This window comes from Syngnathus floridae, chromosome 6, assembly GCF_059516105.1.
Source record: "Syngnathus floridae isolate MCC-2025c chromosome 6, RoL_Sflo_1.0, whole genome shotgun sequence".
NCBI classification, from domain to species: domain Eukaryota; kingdom Metazoa; phylum Chordata; class Actinopteri; order Syngnathiformes; family Syngnathidae; genus Syngnathus; species Syngnathus floridae.
The window spans coordinates 1,400,881-1,412,000 of NC_142418.1; the positions used below are offsets into that span (position 1 = coordinate 1,400,881).

Consider the following 11,120-nt stretch of genomic DNA (forward strand, 5'->3'; position numbering starts at 1 on the left):
TCAGTCATCTTTACACAAAGTTGTAATATCTAGAACAAAATGATCATAATCGTTTATGTGCTTCTTTTTTTCTCAAATGAAAACTGTTAAGAAAATCGATAAAAAGAATCAAAATAATAAAAATCTTATCAATTCCCATCTCTAATCACACCCCTTCAAATTCAGGGATTAAATTTTAACTGTGGGAAGGTAAAAAACACCTACATTTGTCATTTGACCGTGTCTCACCTCAGCACCAGCCGCAATTGAATCCATGGTCCAGCCATGCTGTGGGACAAATTCCAGAGCAGCATTTAGGACTTTACTTTGAAGTTGTTCCTCTGTTTCATACTCCTCACCCTGGTCCTGGTAACTTGCGTACAAACAGGGAATAATTCTTTCTCTCTCTCAAAGAAATTCCATAACCACAAACAAAATTCAGTAAGAACAATACTACTACTACTACTACTACTACTACTACTACTACTACTACTACTACTAATAATAATAATAATAATAATAATAATAATAATAAGAGGAGTAATTTAATGCATAGACATCCCGCAACATGCTTTAGCATGAACATTTTACATGATTAGCTTTTGCAGTACTTACCTAGTTCTTGGCTTGGTAAACTCATCTGCTCCTGGGTTAGCTGTTGAGTCTTCTTTTGAAGCTGCTAGATCATGCCCAGCAGAATGTGTGTATTTGTTTGATTTGTATTCATCCTGAAGCCACTGGGCATAGTGGAAGTCTCTTTCAAGACTGTGATGCTGCAGTTTTGATGTTGGTGCCGTCACAACTGCAAGAAGCAATGCTGTCATTTAACTATAAACGATTTATTTAAAAGAGACCTAAGCACGATGTGATTGCCAACGTCTGCTATTATGAAATTCCTGTTAAATAATAAATTCAATATATCCATCCATCCATCCATATACATACATACATACATACATACATACAGACAGACAGACAGACAGACAGACAGACAGGCAGGCAGGCAGGCAGGCAGGCAGGCAGGCAGGCAGGCAGGCAGGCAGGCAGGCAGGCAGGCAGGCAGGCAGGCAGGCAGGCAGGCAGGCAGGCAGGCAGGCAGGCAGACAGACAGACAGACAGACAGACAGACAGACATACATACATACAAAAAACTACGCTTCGAAGCACAACAACGTTTACGTTAGCTAAGTCTGTCCTTCACTATCAGCTAAAATGACTCGGCTTATTTGGCTAGCGTCAGCTTTGGACTCCGCACGAGAATAACGCAAGGAATACTATTTACTTACGAGTTCTGTTTTAATCACGCATATACTAAAAAATAAAGTAGTTACCGCTACACAGGCCGCGAAATGCCCTTCCTGCGCGTATTGCTCGCAGAAGCGCCGCCATGTCTGGTTTAGGGGCTAACAGTATGCGTCACCTTTGCGCGACCAAGTCTTTCCCTTTTTTTTTCCCCACACACACGCACGCGCAGCTACCCTCCAGTTTATCTTCTTTCGTCTTCATCTTTATTTTTCCGGTGTACGTACTGCATCTCGGGTGGTACTATCCAACGAAGCATTATCTTCTTAAATTCAAGAAAGATATTTGTTCATTGTTTTGTGGACTATCCCCTAAAACTTTGGTTAATCTGTTCTGGCAATGCCCCCTATAGTATAGGGCCTATACTAACACATTTTGGAAAGATGTATTCCGACTTATTATTGATTTTGTTGACTTTGAATTTGCTTTTTACTGGAAAATTTACTGTTTGTTTGTTTGTTTGTTTGTTTGTTTGTTTGTTTGTTTGTTTGTTTGTTTGTTTGTTTGTTTGGTTGGTTGGTTGGTTGGTTGGTTGGTTGGTTGGTTGGTTGTTTTTTTCAACAAATTATTATGTAAATGTAACGCAACATGTTCAATAAAGATTGTTAAAAAAAAAAACGTCAGGTCAGGTGTTCAGATCGTCACACACGCGCGCAGTGTCAATGCGGGAAACGAATTCAGTGCCTGCACAAGACAGGCGTGTGCCCCTACATCATCAGCGATCCCCAGGGGTATTGAGATCGATCGACTCGGGAGTCACTGATGGTGTCGGCCAGGGGTCACCAACCTTTCTTAGCCCGAGAGCTACTTCCTGGGTACTGATTAAGGCAAAGGGCTACCAGTTTGACACACACTTCTGAAATAGCCAATTTGCTCAATTTAGCTTTTACTATGTGTTATTATTGTCATTTCCAGTTCACATGTGTGATTTTAACAAGAATAACAAAAATACAGTCAAACCTTGGTTTTCGACCAAAATACGTTCCAGAAGGCGGTTCGAGAAGTGAATCGGTCGAATTCCGAATCTATTTTTCCCATTACAAATAATAGGAAAACATTTTGTCCATTCCAAGACTAAAAAAAGAAAAAAAAAACCGCCTTGTTTTTAAGCATTTTCTCATTTGCGCATTTTTGTCTGATCGCGCAACTGCAGGGCACCGCCGAACGCGCAACCGTAGCAAGTCGCCGACCGTGCAACTGCACCGCGCTGGTCGTTTTATTGTGACAGAGCTGTCGCTGAAACTTAGAAAATATTTTTAAAGTCCTGATGTACTTTCCAAAATTTAAGTGGACATCAGTGCGCAGGGAGCTTAATTTTGTCCGATCGTGCAACTGCAGCACACCGTCGAACGCGCAACCGTAGCGCGCCGCCGACCGCGCAACTACACCGCGCTGGTTGCATTATTGTGACAGAGCCGTCGCTTAAATTTAGAAAATAAATTTTAAGTGGACCTCAGTGCGCAGGGAGCTCAATTTGGTCGGATCGCGCAACCGCAGCGCGCCGGGCGCTCAGTGTCGCATTGCTTTAGGAGCGTCTTTGTGTTTTAGGATGGCTTTACTGCTTCCACGTGCTTCCTTTAAAGGCATGATCAGAGTTGATGCAATCCTCAGAGTAACGAGAATGTAATAACGAACGGAGTCATTTGGCTTACGGGTCCTCTCGGCTCAGCTCGCGAGGTTCGACAACCGAATTTCGTCCGACATCCGAAGCAAAAAAATCTCGAATTTTTTGTTCGAATACCGATTTGTTCGAGAACCGGAACGTTCGAAAACCGAGGCTCCACTGTACTAGTACTAGCCAGAGCTAGTGTTAGAGATTTGTTCACTCAAACAATATCTTGCAAGAACCACACGGAGACAAGTAAGTCCTTTTTGACACCTGCAGGTGGAGAGTTCACTCACTCCAGAATGAAGTCTGAACCCTTGTTCCTGCGAGGGGATATTTATTAAGAGAAACAGAGTGGGGGTTGAGAGTGGGCAAATGGCCGAAGCCCCTGGCTGATCAAAGCACAGCAGGGGGTCCTTCACGATGTTGTGTGAACAAAACACTTTGGTTGCTTCCTCTGCAGCTAGTCAATCAGTTCAAAAGATCTTAGCACTTTGTTCTACTACTTTTGTTAAGACAGGACAAGCGAGTTTAATTATTACAGGTTACATTCCAACATAATCATAGGATAAAACTAACCAGAAAACCCTAACAGCTAGTGTTGTAAATTTTGTCCTGCATGCGTCTCTGTATGTTGCCCTAGAAGGCCGGGCCGTTAGCAGTGAGATTACATATAGGTTATTTGTGCTGGACAGGGAGGTTTAGTTTCAGTAATGTATAAGTACTTAGAATATAGAAGGGCCAGTTGTCCGTGACCAGAAAAGAACCGAGTAGATGGCCTTTTAGGAAACAACAAGTATACTGAGACTCGAACCGCAGCTGTTATTCAAAGCGATGAGATTATGAGTCTCGCCAGGTATTAAAGATGCGATGCCAGGCAGACGAGAGAGAGCAGCTAACATCTTTGCTTTTGGGCCACTCGAATATTTGGAGAAACTTCACTCTGACCTCGGTTGAATAAAATCTTTTCCCAATCAGCCGTATGTCACTGAGGTTTTCTTTTTCTGGGCCAGCCATCTTCCACCAAGTGTTTTTTGGAGACTAGCGGAGCAACAAAGACAAGTCACCACACTAGCAAACTGCATCTGTAGCGAGCTGCACAAGCAAAGATATTGTTGTGTTGATTTAATAGCTGTTTTGTCAACCCACAATAGCTGAAGGAAGAGAAGAAATGGAATTGGTTGCAGCTATACTGGCAAAGCCATTTTTAAGACAGACTTTTCAAGAAAAGCGGGACATTGTTAAGCAAGGTCGGGCAACTCCGAAGCTAATGTTGCGTATTGTGAGCCATGTCCGTTGTTGAGCCAGGAAAAACATAGATGTGGAGTATAGAGTTGGTTCTTTATTGGCAAGAGCTTCCTTCTCCAGGTCAGCTTGTTTTATACTGTCCGGACAAGGCGGGAAAATGTCACATGACCATTTGGTATCTGTGAGTTTGGGGGCGTAACCCCCTTGTGTGTGTGTGTGTGCGTGTGCGTGTTTGTGTGTGTGTTTATACAGTTCTGTGTGTTGTATTCGTGTTCTGATTGAGTTATGTTTATATAAAATAATGAGAAGATTTGCACACATGAACATTTAAACGTATTATGAGATTGTCTAAACCAGTGTTTCCCAACCACTGTGCCGCGGCACACTGGTGTGCCGTGAGAGACGTTCAGCTGTGCCGTGGGATTGTCCAATATTAATTACGGAGCGCATTGTAAACAGGATCGCCAAACCACTGGCCAGTTCGCGCAAGGCCTGGTCAGCCACTTGCTAATCGTGCATGTGTGGAGAATTGGAGAATCTTGAGATTTCATATTGTGTCGATCTGATTGTATTGCATCGGCACATATTCAGTTTATGTGTGTGTTGCTGTGTGCTTTTGCTAACAGTGACAGACACTATGACGGTTGTGGTGCGTTTGTTGTCCAATGGAAATCAGAGCATGCAGTTCAACCGGGGAACCTGGATTGGTTATTTTTCACATACGTAAAATAAGCAGTCAAGTCGAGATTCCTCGACTGTGATAGCCACTCAGCTGCTGTCAGAACAGCAGAGCGTCTTTAAACGTGACTTTGTTCTTATTGTTGCAATATTTATAGACTAGTCTAAAACAGTAAACAAAATCACGTTGATTCTTTTATTTTAATCACAATCACTTTAAATAGTTTATTTCTTACACCGTCTAAAACCTTTTTAAAAAACTGTTACTTTTATTTAAAAAAAGGAATACAATTTAAAGAATATTTAGTATTTATTTCTATTAAATTATTACGCTCTCCATACATATATAGGAATAGGACTGTACGTGTTTCGTTGTAATATAACAGATTTTAATATAGGAGCTTAACAGTTTTTTGTTGGCGGTGTGCCGCGAGATTTTTTCCAATGAAAAGGTGTGCCGTAATTGAAAAAAGGTTGGGAAACACTGGTCTAAACTAACAAAATATGCACACATTGCTGTTGCTCTCTCTCCACTAGCAAGCCTGTCACAAGGATTTTTCAGTCCACTAACTACGAGCGGTACTCCTCGCTCACAGGCTCCGAGGAACGCTGCAAATCGTATTGCTGGGAGTGCTTATTTGCCTCTGATCAACGTTGACCATCCCCGTGCCCACCGCTTGTGTTGAACGGACATTTTCAGCCTTAAAGTGAATTAAAACTTATGCCAGAAATACGACAGGGCAGGCTCGACTTTCAGCATTAGCTTTGATGGCGATAGAAAAGGACTTCTTCATGGAACTGAAACGAACGGATAATCTGCACAACAGAGTAATTGAAATCTTCTTGAGTAAAGAAAGGAGGATGGATTTTGTGTAAAAATAATCAGGATTTTTGGTGAGTAAAATGTTGCTATATTCCTAAATAATATTGCAATTTTATCAGGTTATTTTTTATGATTTTTTTTATGTGTCGCAGCTGTACCTGCAGTAGAGGTTTTATCGCCATGAAATAGTTATTGAGGGTTGGATTGATTCTCTGTGATGCTCTACTGTAGGCCTAGGTGTGAAATGCACGGCCCGCCATTGGTTTCCATGATTATCAGTGATGTTTAAGTCAGCAAAAGAGAATGAGAAGGAGACTTCCGGGTTGATAACGGTGTGCAAAAAATAAAGCTGGAGCGCAAGCTCGTTTTTCAAAAACAAACGTCTGGTCTTTCTGAAAGAAGAACAACACAGTTCAGATACAGCTATGTCAAAAGTCAAGTCAAAAGCTGCGTTCAAATTTGCAAGCTGCGTCCTTCGCAGCCCATGAAGCTCCGCCTCCCTGGTCCACATAAGGCGTGGCGAATTTGAACAGGTGGAATAGCTGAGAGCTCGCTGCAGAACAACTGGGTGGAGCTGCTCCAGAAACAGTCCAGCCCACCAGAATCTATTCCGCCCACTTTCCTTTTTTTAAAAACATTTTTTAAATTTACTTTATTGCAAAGGAATAAATTTACGATCTAGTCGAGCAAATAATTATTCTTGATATTTGTTTATTTTTATTGAAAACACACACAAGGGTTAAACAGTTATAAGTTGTTTGTGTTAAACACTATTTTTTGGTAAGGGGGTGTTATTTAGAATCGCTTTTAATGTACAAAATAAGCTTACAAAACATATTAATTTAGTAAATTTGTTGATATATGTGTCAGGGTCCGGGGTGGCATACTTCTTTTGTCCACAGGGAGCAACTGTGAGCAGAGTGGCAGAGTGCAGAGGGCCCAGGTGCAACTCATCAGCTCTTAAGGAGCATGCTGTCAACTGCTCGTCGCCTGAGTGTCCCTTCAGTGTGATCACCTCCACGGTTGCGCCTCTAGCTCATTGATCTCGCTCATAGCTCTCTTCCTGCTCATCAACGCCACGTTCTTCAGTTCCTCCAGTTCCCTCCACCGATCACCGCCAAGATCCACCCCGTTCCGGCTGAACTCCTCACGCTCTGCCACTGCTGCCCTGCTCCATGCTCCATCATCCCGCTCTACCTCCACCGCAGCACCTCCAATAAACACTCCTCACTCATTCTGGATGTCTGAGTTGGTCTGCATGTGGGTCAAATCAATCGCTAAAACGATGACAATATGAAGCAGACAAGTAGTTGTCAAGTTCAGTACATTTCATTGCACATTACCCAATCAATGTGGTAGCTTAGTAGACACCTTACCTGGAGAGGGGAGTGGGCGGCCAGGGATTGAGTTTTCCTTTTGCAATTTCTATTTAATTTCTACAGCCACACTAGGGCAGATGGATGAAGAGATTTCATAGATAAATAAGCCTTTATCAAAAATGAATATTTCAGAATTAGCTTTATTGGCCAAGTTTGTGCATGCCAAACAAAGAATTTGACTCCGGTTGATCTCAGCCTCTGTACAACATTTAAGTGACTAACAACATGACTAACAAGATTTAAGTCGCAAGAACAGGATATTATTGCCCAGTGATGTCTCTGAGACTGTGAGTGAGTTTATCAGCGCAGCAGCCTGGAGAAAGAAGCTGTGTCTGTGTCTGCTGGTTTTGGCGTACAGCGCTCTGTAACGCTGTCCGGAGAGGAGTCGTTCGAACAGACTGTGATTTGCAATGAAGTGTAATTTGGAATTCCCTCTCTATTCCTGTAGGTGGCCTTAGAATGTCCACCTGGCGTCAGTGACACGATTCTATTCTATATTTGCTGGTCAGGGAGAATTCAGTTTCAGCAATGTGTGCAATCCTATAATAAGGTAAAGTGGCTGTTGTCGTCCATCACCAACAGCGCTGGTCAAGATCTCCTTTTTAGGACTGAAGTAAACTAGTGGATTGAAAACCGCAGTTGGTGCGCAAAGCCATGACATCAGCTCCTTGCCAGGTATAAAAGATACGGGCCTGACAGGGGTTGGGGGGCTTTTTTACATCCATGCCTTGGGCCACTCAACTTTTTGGAAAGACTTCACTCTGACATCGGTTGAATAAAATCTTTTCCCAATCAGCCGTGGTCCCTGAAGTGCTTATTTGTCTGGAAACAGCCACCGACCACCGAGTGTTTTTTGGAGACCAGCGAAGCAACTAAAACCATATACCACAGCATCAACATCAACAGTAAAATTATTAATGCCCCTGTCCCCTCCATGACAGATATCTACGGATATCTATCTAGATAACAAAGATGTCCTCGCAGTTTCCTGCCCCATGCCATCACATATTACATTTCATATTGCTATTTTGAATGTATAGTTTATTCATTATAGTCTATTAGTCTATGTTAATTATCATGATAGTCTATGTCAGGGGTCACCAACGTTGCCCGCGGGCACCAGGTCGCCCGTGAGGACCGCATGAGTCGCCCGCAGGACTGTGCTAAAATTAGCTCAAATAGCAGCACTTGTCAGTGAGCTGCATCTTTTTATTTTACAATCAAACCTCGGCTTTCGAACGTCCTGGTTCTCGAACAAATCAGAATTCTAACAAAAAATTCGACATTTTTTTGCTTCGGTTGTCGAACAAAATTCGGAGGGCGAACATCGCGAGATGAGCCGGGAGGACCCGAGAAAACCCGACCGCGTGGCTCGGATGCCGACTGACTCCGTTGTTATTGTATTTTCGATACTTTGAGGATTGTATTAACCCCTAATCATTCCTGCAAAGAAAGCAAGTGGGAGCAGTATAGCCATCCTAAAACACAAAGACGCTCTTAAAGCAATGCGACAGTGAGCGTCGGGCGCCCTGCGGTTGTGCGATTGGACCAAATGAAGCTTCCTGCGCACTGAGGTCCACTTAAATTTTGTACAGTACATCAGGACTATTATAGGAATATTTTCAAAATTTTAGCGACGGCTCTGTCACAATAATACGACCAGCGCGGTGCAGTTGCGTGGTCGGCGACGCGCTACTGTTGCGCGTTTGGCGGTCACTGCAGTTGCACGATCGGACAAAATTAAGCTCCCTGCACACTTAGGTCCACTTAAATTTTGGAAAGTACATCAGGACTTTAAAAATATTTTGTAGATTTCAGTGACGGCTCAGTCACAATAATGCGACGAGCGCGGTGCAGTTGGGCGGTGGGCGACACGCTATGGTTGCGCGTTCGGTGGTGCGCTGCAGTTGCGCGATCGGACAAATATGCGCAAATGAAAAGATGCTTATAAAAGGCGGGGTTTTTTTTTGTCTTGAAACGGATTAAAAAATGTTTCATTATTTGTAATGGGAAAATTGATTCGGAATTCGACCGATTCGCTTCTCGAACCGCCTTCTGGAACGGATTGTGGTCAAAATCCAAGGTTTGACTGTATTTTTGCTATTCTTGTTAAAATCACACTTACATGTGAACTGGAAATGACAATAATAACACATAGTAAAAGCCAAATTGAGCAAATTGGCTATTTCAGAAGTCTGTGTCAAACTGGTAGCCCATTGCCTTAATCAGTACCCAGGAAGTAGCTCTCGGTTTAAAAAAGGTTGGTGACCCCTGGTCTATGTTGTTATAATTGACACACAATAACATCAGTTAAAATGCACTGTTTCTCCGCAGCCCAGGTTGAACTTCACGATGACAAAACCTGATCTTTATAAATGGTCTTGTGTACAGTGATGCTTCATACAAAGTAGCACAACAGACTGCACCCTTAACGGGCCGAATTTCAACTCCTTTGTGGAAAGAACTTGCCTTGAATATATATTTTTTTTTATTGTAATAAAAAAGAAACACTGACTAAATGACTAAATATTCATAATGGTGACCCAGGCAGGTAAGGCTGGTGGAGTGTAAAAAAATGAAAAACAAGCGAATCACACGAATTAAATGCAGACAGTTTATTCTTCCACGCAGAAGCCCCACTTCAGTCCAACTGACAACACTCCCATAGGAGGGGGAGGGTCCTGTAACACCTCTAGGATGCAAAGAAAATGCCCAACAAAACATGTCCATCTTCCTTTTTTCTTAAGTAATTTTCCTTTTGGATGGCTTCGTTCTGTCTGTGGCTGTTTAGCTCCTTCCACCTCCAGCACCTCCTGCTCTCTTTCTTCCGTCTCTCTCTGATCTCCTGTCCGCTGCCTTTATCAAGCAACCTGACCACCTACACTTGTCAGAGCAGTGAGGTCATCTGGGAAGTGTAGTGTATGCAGCAAACCAACAGGAGCTGCTGAAAACCTTCTATACTGCCATCATCCAGTCCATCCTCTGCACCTCCATCACTGTCTGGTTTGGATCAGTGTCAGGTCTAAGTACCATCAGACATTAAACCACACGCTGGAAAGAGGAGGAGAAGATAACCAGGATAGGTTTACTCGCGAGGAGAACGACATAGAAAGGAAACTCAGTTACAATCTCCATCAATTCTGAGTCCTTACTCCGCGTACCCCTCTTTTTAATGTTTTGGTTGCCCTGGTTACAGAGGCGTTGCTACACTAAAGGGAGGGGAGATTGTGGCTGTAGCAATGCTGATTAGCTAAGGAATGTTGTGTGGTGTGATTCAGCCTTTAATTGTCGGCCCGTGACCTCAGCACTGGAATTGCAGAGTCTGTCCTGTTTCCTCAACCGACTGTCTTCTTCATGGTTGGCTGACTCATCCTGGTCTGTGATCAGATAACTTGAAGCACGTTGAATGCCGCTTCCTGTGGAACAATGCTACGAAACCTTTGCCAAGTTTATCTTCTTGGTAAACTAACACAACACACAATAATAATGAGTAACTAGCCCTAAACACTTCAACACACATTAAGTAAATACGAGGTAACTGGTATGCAATTTCTTAAACAAACATTACTGTATTTTTCGGACTAAAAGTCGCTCCGGAATATAGGTTGCATTAGCCATAAAATGCACAATAACGTAAAAAAAATATAAAATATAAAACATATATAAGTCACTCCGGAGTAGTATAAGACGCATTTTGGGGGAAATTTATTCGACAAAATCCAACACTAAGAACAGACATGAATGAGCAACAACAGGCTAAACGATAGGTATGCTAACGTGACATAAACACAAACGAAAAGCTGAGAACGGGCTTGACGTAACATTCAGAGTTATTCAAATAACTATTGCATAAATAACACGTTTATAAAACCATCTGTGTCACTCCAATTCATTAAATCCATCGATCGTCCTTTATGTCAACAATGGGTGCGCGCCGCTGACGGCGCTTGCACTTCATAATATTCCACAGGCCCATATAACGATATATAAATTATATATCAAATAACTATTATATAAGCAATGATATTATCAAACCATGTGTGTCACTCTAAATCATTAAATCCATCGATCACATTCCTCGTCCTTTGTCAACAATGCCGCGCGT

The 11,120-nt window shown here is 42.5% G+C and overlaps 1 protein-coding gene across 2 annotated transcripts in view; it reads right to left on the bottom strand.

The window, feature by feature from the left end:
- coq9 (coenzyme Q9 homolog (S. cerevisiae)) overlaps positions 1-1,454 on the bottom strand; it is a 79,460-nt gene extending 78,006 nt beyond the window's left edge. For both annotated transcript variants that reach the window (XM_088378582.1, XM_088378581.1), the window contains exons 1-3: positions 1,311-1,454; positions 595-781; positions 229-352 (exon numbers count right to left, since the gene is read on the bottom strand). In XM_088378582.1, the coding sequence (XP_088234708.1) occupies positions 229-352; positions 595-781; positions 1,311-1,368 (369 nt within the window). In that variant the 5' untranslated portion in view covers positions 1,369-1,454. The remainder of the gene's footprint in view (positions 1-228; positions 353-594; positions 782-1,310) is intronic.
- Positions 1,455-11,120: the final 9,666 nt, after the last annotated feature.